General features: G+C 37.9%; 1 protein-coding gene across 2 annotated transcripts in view; it reads right to left on the bottom strand.

Annotated features, from left to right (window-relative positions):
* The window catches only part of SDCCAG8 (SHH signaling and ciliogenesis regulator SDCCAG8), a 115,288-nt gene that overhangs the window by 48,606 nt on the left and 50,571 nt on the right, over nt 1–16,111 (bottom strand). For both annotated transcript variants that reach the window (XM_057414515.1, XM_057414514.1), the window contains 2 exons: nt 2,871–2,998; nt 653–761 (listed from right to left, as the gene is read on the bottom strand). In XM_057414515.1, the coding sequence (XP_057270498.1) occupies nt 653–761; nt 2,871–2,998 (237 nt within the window). The remainder of the gene's footprint in view (nt 1–652; nt 762–2,870; nt 2,999–16,111) is intronic.

Raw genomic sequence — 16,111 nt, 5'->3', positions numbered from 1 at the left:
AAATTATTCTTCTTAAGGTAGCCCTGTCCTGTAGAACTTTTAAATAGATACCCTCATACTTTTGGATTTATTTAAACCAATTATTGCTTCCAGGTTTCATTCTATTCCTGAATTTTTAATGGCTTTGTATATAGATCTGCTATTGATTTTAACAAGAACATCACATAACAAGCAGCAGCACAACCAGAGCTTCAATGACTAGCAATTTTGATGACAATTATTTCAGAGATAATTATTCAGTGTGTAGTATTGTGAATGGAGCTTTAAGTAAATAATTAAAACAACAGTTTTAAGAACTTCAAATATTTAGTATTTTTCATATCATTTCAGATGAACTCAAATTGTAGCTTTGTTAACAATTTTCCACTCTTCACTTTAAGAATATGAGCAGCAATAAGAAAATAGTATATAATTTTTTGCATTGGAATTGTCTCAGAAATTTGAAGTAATAGCCAGAAATATAATCTGAAAAGTGGAAAATTAGAATTACCCTGGATAAAAATCTATCCATGTTTCGTAAGTGGTGTATATTCTACTGACATGATACCCAAGACAAGTGGAATAATAGTAAATATTAAATCACATACACAAAAAAAAAAAATGAAGCACATCCTAATGATGAAAGGGACAGAACAAGAAAAAAAATACTAACCTGTATTTTTCTGACATTTGCTTCAACTTCCTTGCCAACATACAATATTCTTCCTTTAATTTTCCTATGAATGCATTCTGGGAGGTCAGCAATGAATCCAGTTCATTTACTAGAAATCGTAAAATTATAAAAATTATTTTGCAATGATATAAATTTGTAGATAATTTATAAAAAAAATTATATATTCTCAATTTCTTTCCTCTAGATCCTTATGGGTTTTGGTGTCGTGTTTTTTTTAAATTTCAACTGCTTGGACATGGAATAATGACATCAACATTAACCAAATAAAGGCTCTATGTCAGAATAAGCTAAAGTGTTAAAGCAATGTTGCCACTGAATCTGGTCTTGTGCGAAGAATCATCATAAAGACTACATAGCTAATCTGGTGGTTTTGCTTTTTAGCTGCAAGTTCATTGACGTTTCTGGGAGGAATAAAATTGGCAAGCCACGTCTTCGCAGCCTTTTGCTTGCTTAACTGGTGCAGAGGATACACTGGCAACCCAAACACTCACACTGTAGACTCATTTCATTCTCTACTTAAAAAAAAGTTATTTTATTTACTGGGTCCTGTACTTACTATGATTAATGCATTTTTTTCTCTTTAATGATAAGATATAAATTATTGTCCAGTGACAGTTGCAGTGAAACCATTTTATAAATTAATTTTCAGTTACTATTGTTTTGGGTTGCACCAAAACTCTTTTGCATATTTATTCTTTCAAAAGGAAGCTATTGCAAAATTATGTTTCTTGATTTCTGCTTTTAAAATCAGAGGAAGAGAGACCACTGTTACCCAAATTCCTTGTATGTGTGTAGGATCATAATGCACAAGGGTTTCTTTATGTACATAATAAATAATTATCATTTTCAAGTCCTTCTAATCCTACTAGAGATACATAAAAACAAACTCAGCCGTAAGGTTGTTTCATTTTTCCATACTGGGACAATTTATGCACCAGAAGGTTAAATTACACATCTCTTGTGCAAAATTACATTTGGTCATATGCAGATGTGCTGGCTAGAGTAGGGGAAAATGATTCGGATTGCTTCTTTTCTTTTCCTACTGTGTAGACAGCAGCCATAATGTAGCTGTTTGCATTCCCTGAACACATGGAAAGGTCCTCTAGTACTGTGACAATGCTGCAAAAAAGGCAGAAAATCAGATGGCAGATGTCAATGTGCCTGCTACCTCAGGTATTATCTGACACTGCTTAGAATTAATGTACGTGACATCATATTTCTAAAGATATTACAGGACTGGTGGGTAAAAATTACATTTTATTAAACATATGAATATATTATGTACCATAAGAGCTGAAGCTCCTCCTCCTTTCCATGCTCAGGGGTTAGAGATTTCCTCTCTAAAAATATTTTTTTTTGTTTTGTTTAGAATATGTACCTTTTTAATGTTGTTGGCATACTACTCCACAATAACAAAAGGCTTTTTTTTGTTTGATTGGAGAACCTGTTTTCCTTCCAGATTAAAGGTTAGAAGTTATTGATCAGCTAAGTCAACGCAATGAAGTCTCCTGTTATGAGAACCTGAAGTATGCAAGGGATTAAACATCTTTCTTTTAGATTGAGGGTGTGTATGTGGAGGGGCACATGGTAATGCTAAAAATGTTTGAGGCTGCAAAGATTAAATAAAGGAACGTATCAATTTGGAGCCAGTGAATTACATCCAGCTGCGACAGTGAATTAAGAACCGATTAATGGCTAAAGCTTTTCTCCAGTTTGGATGCCGAAGCAAACTCATTAAGCTTTTAGAGTAGCTATAATGTGTGTACTGTGGGAACTGTTCAATGCTATTCAGGAGACTTTAACTGTAAGCTCAGAGCATTTCCCGCAGAGCTTCTGATGCTATTTTCTTTATATAACATGTGTGCCTGAAAATCCAGCCAAAAACAAGCCCTTTGTTTTTCTACTTTGTTGTGGTCTCTCTCAGCTTTACGTTTCTTGAACACAGGTAAATAAACTCATAATCCAGATGGTGCAACAGATGTGAGAGCAGCACTCTGAAATCAACAGACAGTGGGCAATACTTTCCATTTTCTCTTTTAAACGCTAACTAATATGTAATTCGGAATCTCCGGTGTAGTTAGCATCTGCTCCCTTCGGCCAGCCAAAGGTTACAGGTGTTCCTGATGTCATTTCACAGTAAGGCGTGGGCCTGGCTTGTGAGTGAGTGCCCAGGCTCTAATCTTTCCCTACCACCTACCAGTTTTCTCATGCTGGGCCTCCATTTGCTGCATCTTCTGTGTCAGCTCCTGCTCTCTTTGCTGGGCCTGAAGGGCTTGGGCCTTTGCTTCATTGCTAATGCTCTGCTCAATGCTCTCTTTCTTCAATCTATTTAAAAACAAAAAAAGGAAATAAAGAAAACCAAACCTCATATACTGAAGATGATAAATTAAAATGGCAATTAATAATAACAAAAAAAAAACTGGCCTAGCTTTTCACATTAAACATTCCCCTCCTACTTCATGTTATACAAACTGACCTTTCTCTTACAATGTCAAACATTCTCCAGTGACTAGCAGAAAATAGATAAAAACATATGATCAATTTCCTGAGCAAAAATTAGCTTTCAGACAAAAATAAAATTTTATATTTAGAAATTTGAAACATGGCCTGTTTCATAAAGAAGTGCCCCAACAACCACTTTGCACTGAACAGATTTTTTGCATTTTCTTTTAAATGTTATTTATTTAACTTTGCACTGAAGCTTAGGGACCTGACCCTGAGATGGACTGGTTCCCAGTGAACCAGCAGGAGATAAGTCAATGGGAGCGACTGCCACAGTGCTCATAATACAGCTACTCTGAAAGCTTAATGAGTTTTTTTAAGCAACCAAACAAGTTTTAACTATTAATTTATGTAAATAAGAGATGAATGCATCCATTACAATAGAGAAGACTGTTAGCACCACACAGGCCCAGCCCCTTGTGGTTCTGCTCACAGGGGGTTGTACAAGAAGGTCTAAAGCCCAGTACTATTATCGAAGTACACAGGCAAGAGAGCAATTTACTTGACCAGATATGCAAGATGGGGCAATCTACTCCTGAGGCAAAACAAATGCTAGACTACCACACTCCATTGAAGCATTTTATTTAATGCAAGCCAAGCAAAAACAGCATGGAAAATAACATCCTCCCCCCCCCAAATATATGCATATAAATGAGAAAAGGTCCTAAACTGCAAACTCATATCTAGACTTTCCCAATGGTTGGGAATATTTATCTGGTGCACGTTAGGATCCAGATTGAAAATTTCAGAGAGTTCACAATTCAATATTAATCTCTAGATTTTAAATTGTACATATATGCACACACTTTCCTACTGAAAATACCTTGGGATAGGTTTCAGTAAAGTCTCCTAAACATGTTGGCTTATTCTAGGGATAATACCTATTCCAGGGGACTACAAAACAGAACATTGGCATAGATCATGTAAGGATAAAGCCACATCTCATGTGGTTGCTGCACTTAACCTTTGGATTGGTGCCTAATAACCCATCTGAGATATTGCAATATCTCAGCATGACACACACAATGTTAAATCTTCTCTCTTAAATTTACCCCAAAGCAATACAAATGGTGGGTCACATTACACTAATTCCTGGTCCTGATGTTGCAAGCCCTACCTTAGGCAAAACTCCCTTTGAAATCACAGGCAGGTTTTTTTTTGAGGTAAGACTGAGAATGATTTGACAAAGAGAATACATTTAGAAAGCAAGAATACTACAGCATTAAGGAAAGAAGAGCACATTTTTGAAGGACGTTTCATACACTGAATTGCACTTTATCACATTCTCCAAATTGCTTTGTAACCATATTGGGGCTATCCTAAGGAGTGATGCTTTCATCACTTCCCAAGCGTAAGCTCCAAACATGGAAAGCACTATGGAAAAATCTTTACATATTTGCTGGGAACCAGATTATTTAAACCCCTTTCAAACATCATTTGACTTTCAGACAGCTGTCATGAGCACTGGACTGCTCAAAAAACCACACCAGCACCTAACACATCCCCCAGATACTTTCAGCTAAAGAAAGTGGCAGTAGCACAGTATTTTATTTAATAGTGTCTCATGTGAGATGGCTGTGTGCAGTTGGGTGCTGTGCTATCCTGTGGCACACAGCTGGCTGACTAGCTTTCTGCTGGGGGTAGCCTTCAGCATGTATCAAGCTTCCCAGCTCAAGGCAAGCCTCTAAAGGTCTATTCCTCAGTGCTAGGGTCTCTCCTGTCAAACACATGCTAACACATGCTAATGGGAAACACGCTCTTGTTTGGACCCCTCTAAAAAAGCCACTCACCTGTGCTACTTACTAGAGCAAACCGGCAGGAGCTCAGAAACCATGGATGCATGGTGAGTTCCCTATGGCTAAAGTGTGTATGGGGCGGGTGAAAAGAGATGAGTTTATATAGTGGATAAAAGCTCAACTATAAGACTAGGAAAACACCGGTAAGTCTTACATAGAAGGGTAGCTGACTAGTCTTGATTAGCACGTACTAAAAATTAGGATTGAGACATATCCAGTGCCACAGAAAGCAATACCTGAGGTGCTCAGGGCTGCTGAGGAATGAAAAAGTTTCCTGGAGACAAAGCTGTCTAAACTGCATGCAAGTCTTTCACCCACACCTTGAGTTGACACCTTCCCTGCTCGCTAAGTTCAAACTCTCTGCCCTCCTACGGAAAATTCCCCAACACACTCTACATAAACAGGGAGACAAAAGTCCCAGACCAACAACAAAAACCCTATCATGGTCAAAACACAGGGAAGGCAGCCCAAGAGATTTCAGGAACTATCAGTAACATTCCTGCTACAACCAGCAAATACTGCAGGAGTTTTAGAAGGTTTGACACTGGCTGCTTATTTGCAATTACTCTGAATTGTGACAGAAGTTGAGCTTGACTTAAGAAAAACGAAAACTGGACTAAAATGGACTGTAGACAGAAGGAAACAATTATACCCTTCCAGCATTAATGTGAAGATATCAGAAGTTTCCTCTTACAAAACCTCCATAATTTCTCACGTTGACTAAAGGAAAGCACAGAAACAACAAAAGCAAAGCAAGAACAGCCTAATTTTGATGACACAGGCAAGATCTAAATCAGAAATAGAAATGACAGCTAAAGATTAATTGTACCAGAACTTTTAAAAGCATCTATAGACATTAAAAAAAGGGAGACAGTAGTTAAACTGCACCACCTTTTCTCTGCTGGAATGCAAACACTGAAACAGAGACAGTAGCAAAAATTATAATTCTTTCACACAGTACCCCTTGTAAAATGAAGGCCTGAGTTTGGATAGACTGGAATTGGCCATTACATTGATCAGTTTTACTAAAGCAGAAGCAATGAACTCATGGTGACTTCCATTTTCTCCGTAAAGTCAGAAGCACCCAAAAAATCATTCACATGGAGGCAAATTCAAACTCTCCTTGATCCCTGCTCTGAGGCGCATGTTTTCCACAGTGATTTTCTTTCTAAGCACGGATTGCTTTGAGCCTGAGTTACAGCTGTCAAGAGCAGTCTACTTTGCTAACTTGTTCACATATCTCAAAGAACTGGATATTTAACAGAACTGGAAAGCTAACATAAAAGCATGCTGGCTGAATTTAAGCCACCAAATTTAATAATAAAACCCACTGGCAAACCTTTCCCACCACTAACAAATAAAAGCCGGATCACAGATCCATTTTCAGTACCGTGCAAATGTTCTACTTTTTGCAGTAAAGAATAAGGAAGGATGAAAAGAGTAGTGATGTGAAAGACGTTTGGCATAAATAATTTGTTGATTTTTGACAGTGAAAGAACAGAACTTAAGACTGATAAAACTTTGTGTTTCACAACACAATATTAATAGTAAGCATTTCTGCAAGTGTCTTTTTGCTTTGCTAACAGTAAAAATACAAAATGAAATAATACAGGATGAGTTTCAAAGTAGAATCAGGCCTCTGACTGGAGGCTGGCAGTAAGTTTTCTAACAGAGTAACTACGATGTGAAACAACCATGCTTTCTATATTGACTATTTGATTTTTCCATGAGATCAACATGTGGCATTTTGTAAAAAGCTAATGGATCCATTAGTAAGGACTATGAACTCAATTGGACAAATTAAAATACTCTAGCAGTTATCTCAGTTCAGTGGCACATAAGAGGTTATCATAACCTTACTTTTGACAGGTTTACTGTTTATTAATTACAGTTAAAAATGTAATATATTTTAGACTTCCATATACACTTACTTTAAACTGGACTTCATAAATTACTAAGAACTAGTTGGCATTTAGTGTTCCCAACGTTTCAGGTATCTGAACTAACAAAGAACTGTTGGTCTAAATAATGACCAGGCCTGAAACTCAAGCACCAACACTCATACTTGGGCAGCAAGAAGACCGGTTGAGTTTTCTAACACTGATACTTTCAGTACATGCCTCAGTGGTCAAGCACAGATCTCTTTCCTAGCTCATATGTAGCCAAGTGGGCCATCACCGTGGACTACTGCACAACAAAACCTTGGAAGAGGGAAAGCACTCAGCTGAGGCCTCCCTCAGCTCTTTCAGAGGAAATGGGCTTTCACTCCCAGTATTTTTGAAAATAAATGTGTAGCACAAGCTTCTTCATACCAAACTGAAAAACAGTTTTGGGAATGTACCCAAGCACTTAATTCCCAGTACCTTTAACAAAATTTGGCCTGGGGGCACACAAATCAATTATAACACTTGAAAATAGGACTTGAAACCCTACTAGAAACCATAAAGATTTAACCAGTAACTTTGGGTACAAAGGCTCAGCTATATTTTATTCAGTCTACTTTGAAATCTTTCCATGATACAGGCCTAGTGGACTGTCCATTACACACAGCTTTCTAAGCCACCTTAGTACATGTTGATATTCTTATTTCAGCTACAAGTGTTGAGGGAAAAATGAAAAATCAGAATATATCCTTACAGACAGGAAAAAGCCCCCAGCAAACCCCCAAACAGTATTCATGGTAAACCCCAAACCAAATCCACCCCCCTCCCCCCTCAAAAAAAAAAATACCAAACCCAAACCAACAGAAACAAGAGATCACAATACCTACCTTATTCTTTAAGGGTAAACATGAGAAAAATGTTTGTACTCTCTTACTTTACTATCAGTAAGTATTCAAATACTACAATGATAAAGATCATAAAAGAATGTATCTAGAATAAGATCATATGTTGGGCACTGCAGTATCTTCAACTATTTATAATGGAGTATGTATTTACAGAGTTTTCTCTTATGCTATCTGAAGTCTTAATATTTTCAAACATTTAGATAAGGAACTAGGACACAGTAAGTCTCCAAATTCCACAGGTAAACAAATAAATACTGGTTTTAAGTGTAGCTATGATTCAAAATTCTTGATTTCCACATCTTCTAAATTAACAGAGCTGTAGAGCATGTACCTTGCTGATACGTTTGGATCAACTCTATAATAGGACTCAGGGTTACGAGATTTCTCCCTTCCCCTTAAGCCAGGTTTCTAGGGATCTTTTGCTTAGCGTTAGTTGTTTGGTTAATTTCCTTTGTAATGCCGACATATCTTCATCAAATAGGCCCTTGTTAATGCCTAGGATTGCTATGACTGAGGACATAGCTGGACAGTGTTTCCTAGTTTTCTCTTACAAAACACTACAGATTTTTTGGCACCTGATTTTTTGTAATAAAGGTTTTGATTTTTTCTGTGCATCTGTAAATGCATGTTTGCATTTACAGCATGTTTGGACTGGCTGGATTTTACAGCTCATGGTGCTTTCATAGGGCAGAAGGAGAGGCATAAAGTGAACGTTATTATGCTAAAAAAAAAATCAAAAAAGACGCACACATGCATGCTTGTGCATGACTCGTGTAGAGATACCTTTTAAAAGCATCGTGATCAGGTCATTTCTTTAAACCTCTCCAAGGAGCTGAAAAATTGCCCTTCCTGTATCCCATTGTGGGAATTACCCACTGAGTTGCTCTTCATGACTGTTTCTGGTAGCTGACTGGATGCTGATTCGGGAGCTGGCTGCCAGGTCTTCTCAGTGGAAAGCACAAGTTTCTGGAAACTGCCCTAGCCAGCACACTGTGCTTGGTAAGCTTCAGTACAATCTACATTTGCACGGTCAAATTTTGCAGACACCTAATTATTAATTCAATTGGTAGAATTGGAGGGCTGCACCATTGTTGAGGATGCGCATGGTCCTGTTTGTGAGAAAACGCGTCAAAAACCAAAACATGATAAAAAACACCACAGTTTTTGTTTTTATAGTATAAGGTGCTTAGTTACATTAATTGAGAGATACAGAGTTTCCTAAAATAATGAAATGTCAGACTTTTCTTCTCATAACCATGTGAAGCAGAAGCTACTACAAGCAATTAGAAAAGTTATGTAAAGGTCAAGCATTTAAAAGTGGTACAAAATTAAGGCTTTGAATTGATTCAGCTCTTTAAATACGGATCTAGAAAGAAGATGCTACAGAAATAACTGTAAAGTACAAATATCTTTGAAGTTAATGAACCAATCAAGCAAAACTTTTTAACCCTACCTGAGATAAAAGACTGGGAAATACATCTCTGCCAGTCTACTACTATTTCACAAGAACACTTCAAAAATACTTGTGGGGAGAAACCAAGATTAAGCTCTGCCTCCATTTCCAGCTCTGGCAAGAGTCTAACTACAATTATTTGACAAATTAGCTTAAAACTGTTTTCCCCACAATGCAAATAACAACCCAACTCTATCCCTATTCCCAGAATCCAAATGATGTCAACTGTTTATATACTACCTTGTATTTTTTCCTGGGAATTTCAATTTTGTTGAAATGAAAATCATTGCATATGACTTTCTTGTTACCACGGATTTTATTTTTTTCCCAGCTTTCTTTGCTTAGAATGCAGCTACGCCATTGGAACCACCTTATAACTTTTATATATATATATGTATTTTACATAATATTAGGAGGTCTACAGAAATAATAAAACACTAAGTCTAAAACTCCCACTTTGCCCTTTGTCGTGGTTTAAACCCAGTCAGGTAACTCATTCACTCACTCCCCCCCTTCTTTCCCTCCCCCTACTCCCACAGGGATGGAGAGGAGAATCGAAAGGAATGCAACTCCCATGGGTTGAGATAAGAACAGTTTGGTAACTAAGGTATAACACAAACCACTACTGCTACCACCAATAATAACAATGATAAAGGAAATAACAAGGGAAGAGAATACATCACCTCACCACCAGCCAACCGATAACTCGCCCCCCCCAGCCCGACCAAGCACCGACCCATACCTCCTCCAACCCCGCAGTCTCCCAGTCCTTCCGGCTAACTCCCAGTTACCTCCTGGCATGACGTGCTGTGGTATGGAATACCTCTTTGGCTAGCTTGGGTCAGGTGTCCTGTCTCTTCTTCCTCCCGGCTTCCCCTTCCCCCTGGCAGAGCATGAGGCTCACAAAGTCCTTGGCCAAACCAAAACATCATTGTTCTCAGCTCTGTTCCCAAGCTGAAAGTCAAAACACTGCACTGCACCAGCTACCAAGAAGGAGAAAAATGACTGCTACTGCTGAACCCAGGACACCCTTAAACCTGGAGGCACCAGAAGATAATTATGTATTAATGCCTGCATGTGAAAAAGATTCCTACTCTGTTAGTATTTGTTGTGCTTAAGAACCACTTCAAAACTATCACTAACTGGAGATATTGAAGGGCATGAGAAATATGAAAAGTTGTACTGGTATGGGAACCAAGAGACATAGAGTGTTACTCCTATTTAAGTTTGTGTGATATAAAGAATCTTGAACGTAGTTAACTGGAGTATATACATAACTGATGGTATATTCCACCTCTACTGCTGTCTACTTGGTCTTAACAAAATGAAAGGACTGAACTTCTTACTTTAAATTCAGCATAAAAGAGAATTTACAAACACCTAGCCTATAGGATGATTTTATTTTTCTGGTGTTATGCCTTTAAGATACATACAGAAAAATACCAGTTCCTCAAGGTAGACAGTAACAACTTTTCAGCCTGGATAGATCTCTGTATACTAAGTCACAGACAAATATCATCATTAACTGCTCTCTATTTCATTCTTAGAGAAGAAAAAAAAAAAAAGGGTCTCTAACAGTACCTAACATCTCACGTTAGGTCAAATATACTGACTTGGAAAACCAAATCTAATTTTTCTAGCGTATCTATAAGCCTTACCAGCATGATACATACCTTGTAAGTAAACAGCCATCCTGCAGTGGTTATTGCCATCAGATTGTGAACTGTTTGGCTGATAAGGCCCCTACAGAAACAGACAACTAAATACAGAATGGAAATTGCATGGGAAGATGCAACATGAGAAGAATTTTTAGTATGTAGCCCTTAAGCTCTTCACAGTGTTGCACCCTTTTCTCTGGAGTATCCTTTGTGCCACAAACAACTTTTAAAACGGCTGACTATTGAAATTTTTGCTTCCCATACAAGATTCTTACATTTACTCTGTATACACAAAGTTGTTTTAATTATTTTTACTATATTTAAAATAAAGGAGTAATTTTCTTGACTTTTCGTGATTCCTGAATTTGGCACCAGCTGTCCCTTACAATGCAGCTTCAGGACAGACTTAAGCCAGCCTACTGTGACATTGCCAGTATAAGGTGCAGTCCCTCTTTTCATCCTCTTATAATTAGCACTCATGCAACTTACTCTGCAAGTGCAAATGATTGGTTTTCAAACTGATTAACTCCCTGAACCACCTGATCATACAGGTGCCTGTCTTCCAGTGTCTCCACAAGCAAAAGCCTGGCAATATGTGGCCAAATATAGCCACATACCACCACTCCAGGGATTTGCCTTTTCAGCAGAAGCCGAGACTTTAGACCAGCTTCAAACAACTGTTACTCTGTGCTCCAAGGCCCAGCTTGTTAATACAGCAACTCCAACTGTCAGGCTCCCACCTTTGAATCAAAAAATGATGCAGCTAAATGATGCAGAGACCTGATCTGCTCTGAACTCACCCTGCCAATTTACATTTGCTCAAAAAACCAGTATTTTTGGTACGTTAACCAGCAAGCTTTATGCTGAATCAGGTATCATCTGTCCTACTGCAGCTGGCATAAAGTCAGCACACACACTGCATTGCATGCTGTAGCTAATTCAAAAGGAAAGTGACTGTTCTCACACCTGATCCGAATCAGCTCAGCATAGCTGAATGATCCAGTAGATCACGGATGCACTATGAATGACTGCTGAACAGCCACCTACATTTTTCAGAGACATCAGGCTTAGAAACTCAACCTCCAATTAAGCTACCATAGGCCTGATACTTTTTGAGTTGTTAGCTCTCTCCAGCCACTGCTGAAGTGAGGAACAGTTCTTTCTGCCTCCAAAGGACCAAGCCTCGTATGAACAGCTTGGGAAGAAGCAGAATAATTTAAGAATGCAGCATTCTTCAGGATTGAAAGACAATATTTGATTCTGAGGGAATTTGATCTGGAATAAGCTAGTCTTGTACCCCCATCCTACAGCGAGATACTGCGTATTCTAGCAAACTGACAAACTTGTGACCAAAAGCAAGACAGATGAGAAATCCTGTGCTAACATTACACTGTACTTGACTGCTGTCAATTTACTCTGGATATTACAGAAACACACCAGCAAAAGACATGTTTATGTACCCACATATCACAAGAGCTAGATATGAACAGGTGAGTTAAAAAATAAGAATCCAGCCTTATGTGCCTTTTATTGTTTTGGCCAACTGTGGCATCATTTTTGTATTACCCTGATTGTAACTGTCTGTACATGAGTATTAGAAATAATGGACAGGCAGTGTGACAGTTTAGGAGTTTGGAGATTTTTTTTAATTTTTTTTTTTTTTTTTTTTTTGGTCAGGTTATAAATTTCTCTTCTTTATGCTGTCAGGAGTAAGGGAGAAACATATTTCAATAGCAACTTTAAAATGGAACTCACAAATTACTACCATTATGTTAAGTGCTAGATATCCCACTGTGCAGTTTTGCTTTGTGAATTTTTACCTTCTTCCATGCACACTTTTAGCCACTGATCGCACAGCCTTTCAGTGTTTTCTGCCTTTTCCTTTAAATAAACTGGCTCTGGCTCCTTCCATCTGGTTCCCCTTCCGTCAGCAACCCTGCACCTGTTCACACCTCCTCTCCTGTTGGATTCCACTGAACATTTCCTCCTCTGCCAGGGCTATTCTGGCACTCGCAACCTTTCTGTCATTCAATCCATCTGTCAGAAGTGAACTTTGTTTACCGCAAGCTTCTGCTTTCTTCCTCAAGAAGCAAAGCCCCTCAAGGTCATTGTCAAATGAACTGTCGGTGTGGATTTAAATCCACTTCTGCTAACCAGCAGCAGATGAAGTTCTTTACAGTCCTGTATTTGTGAAGATTGGTCTGGGGTACAGGAGAAATAATACAGCAGCAAAAGAACAGATTTTAATAATTTGTTAACTCCAACAACTAATGTGGTTTTCCTCATATACATGTATCTGTACATTCTTGCAAAGGCTAGCAGAATCTAAGAAAGGCTTCCAGAGCTATTAAGAGAAGTGGAAAAGGCTAATAAAAATATTACAAATAAAAGAATAAATGAAAGCTTCTGACTCTCACTCTACTCTAGCTCTAACACCATGTAACAAAGATACTGACTAAAATTGTAAAGAGAAAATGGGAACAGCTGAGTAAGTTTACAGTAAAACCTTAAAGCAGCCAACAGCATTCACTGTAAATTATTTCATCTGCAGCATTTTTTTTTTTAAACTTACCTACTGATGTTTCAAGTGCAACACTATTTAAAGGGGAAAAAAATCCTGAATATTTTTTCCTGTTTTCAAGCCTTGTATAAAGCACATATGCAACTCTGTTAAAATAGTATCTTCTACACTGAGACAAATTGTAAAGATTCTTTGTCAGGGCTGAGAGTAAATTCATATTGTCAAACAGGACACATTATTTTTAGCAATTCCTGTGCCCATATTTCTTTTCAGGAATACATTCTGATAACCACAAGCTCCTGAGTTATTAACTAACCTCCTCAACAATCTCATTCTTCTAAAATAAGAAACACCTTTCAATTTCACTTGGTATCCTTTAAAAAGAATAAAATCTTCAATGCGATTAAATACAGTACCAAAAAATGTTTCAAGTTTTGTAAGCAACTGTAACAAATCACTGATTTTATTACCCTTTTACAAAGAAATGAATTTAAAGTAAAGCTTTCTGGAAGCAAACCCAGGAGGTAATCCAATCTCATTAGCAGAAATGCAGTTATGTTAGGTCTGAATCTGGCTCTAATGAAAACTGCATTGACAAATACTGTACAAGTTTAGCTGAATAATAACTTAATACTGCTTATATGGGGATTAGTCCCTGCATTTGCAAAGGAATGTTTTCTGATGCTGTGATCGTCTTCCATCAGAAACTACATGCAGGTAAACAAAAGCACTGGCAATAGAAGAGGAACTCTGGAACAAAAAGAATATGCAGCGGTGTCCCACCCAACTATAGAGAGACTTATCCCCCAGTTTGGTTTAAGCACTGTAGAAGGTGCGTGAACAAGGAGAAGCTAATCAACACCACTTGCTCCTATTTCTACAAAAATGTAGTTTGATACTCAAACCGCCCGGAATACGGGGGCAAGCAACAGTGGCATGCTATTATTCCTGCCACGCTGCCAGCACAGCCAGGGGAAGGAGGTCAGCCCTGTCAGGCAGCTGACAGCAGAGGCTGCGCTCATCTGCTCACTCAGGACAGGCATCTCCCAGCTCACGCGCTCCTCGTGACCAATCACTGGCACAAGGGCACTGAGCAAGGGGATGAGGAGAGCAGCCAGGCAGCCAAAGTTGGTGTGCTCAGGTGACTTTTTCCTCCTCCCTCCATTCATCAGCTACCTTCTCCAGAGATGACAACCTACAGGCTGATGCTCTTGAATGTCATGTTTGATGAAGTCCCCAGCTGAGGACCCTTTGGGTTCCCTGCTGAATTTTTTTCTAGGCAAGAATTTCAGGAGCAGAATCTTACACAGAAGAGAAAGGAGAAAAATAAATAAAAAAAGCCAAACCAGCAATCACCATGACTGCACAAAATAAACAACTTTGAATACAATTTTGAAAGCACAAAGCAGCTTCTAAAATTCTTTAAGTCCACAAATACCAAGTGCTGATGGTACATTTTAGCTTACTGTAAAAGCAAGCTTTCAGAGGTACTTGAGAAAAAAACCCTTAGAACAAGTCAAAAATAAAGATCAAAATCAGAATGATTCTTCCAGTAGCAAATTCAGCAAAAAACATCCAGCAGCCTTGAATACATGTGTCTGAAAGATTTCTACGGTTCAAAAAATAAATCATTATCCTGTTGTCATTAGTCACACAAATAGAAAGCCTAATTTGAATGAGATCAAAGTAAATATTTGATACACATGCATAAACTTATTACTGTTAGTGCTGAATAATAACTGCTCAAAACAAAGCTCTTAGAAAGATGCTTGTTTTCTACAGCAGCGAGTCTCTTCTGTATTTCATCTGAATTCACTGCTCGCTCCAAAGCGCTTTAAGTATTGTCACTGCTCCTGAACCACACTCTACATGCAGTAGTAATTTGGCTGCCTCAATAACCTGATGCGATGTATAAAAGATGAAATCATTAGAGAAATTTGATATGACCATTTGCAGTTTAAATGCCATGAAGAAAAATTTAGTTGAATCTAAGACTAACATCTGAAAACGTAATATTGCCTTTTCCTTGAGAACTTTGTATTGTAGAAAGTAAATTCAATTGTCAACCATGTTTAAACCCTTTAAAAATGAAAAAGAAAACAGGTAATTTATAAAGCCTTTCATATTCAAAATTAACACATGAGTTTGGATTTGTTCTTTACTCCTTCACTTGTATTTTCTTTCTTTCCCTTTTAAACTTCATCAATGGCCTTTACATGTTTGTACAAGCATCTTAAATATGTTTAAATAATTAAATAGAAAAATACATAAATAATTGTGTATTATCTTTATACAAAGTGTATCAGCTTCAAAATTTCTACAAGGCACTGCCAGAAGACTACAGAGCCGATCTATTTCAAATCACTCAGTATCAGTCTTCATAAGGCAGCATATGGTCTTATCATGGCAGGTAAAATATTTTACCTTCTATAATAACGCAGAGCAGCTAATTTATCTACATGCTGTATAATCAGATAAACAATTTCAGCTGCACTATGAAACCTGTAGGCAAGGGAGAAGTTTATGCCCCACCACTTTATTGATTTTTCCACCTATACATTCACATAATTGCTAACAACACAGGATATTCTTTCTTCCATCCCCTTCTTCAATTACCTCAGAGCAAGACCTTATTTTCAGCTGTGGAAATATTTGCAGTTTCTACAGCTGCAGGACAAAGAACTGAGACATTTTCACAGAATTGCTCAGGAGAAAAGCAG

This window comes from Pezoporus wallicus, unplaced genomic scaffold, assembly GCF_028554395.1.
Source record: "Pezoporus wallicus isolate ANWC-B61680 ecotype Strahan unplaced genomic scaffold, APGP_CSIRO_Pwel_v1 contig_8042, whole genome shotgun sequence".
Classification (NCBI taxonomy): Eukaryota; Metazoa; Chordata; class Aves; order Psittaciformes; family Psittacidae; genus Pezoporus; species Pezoporus wallicus.
The sequence above is the reverse complement of the archived record's forward strand: the minus strand, read 5'-3'. Positions and strand labels throughout refer to the sequence as shown.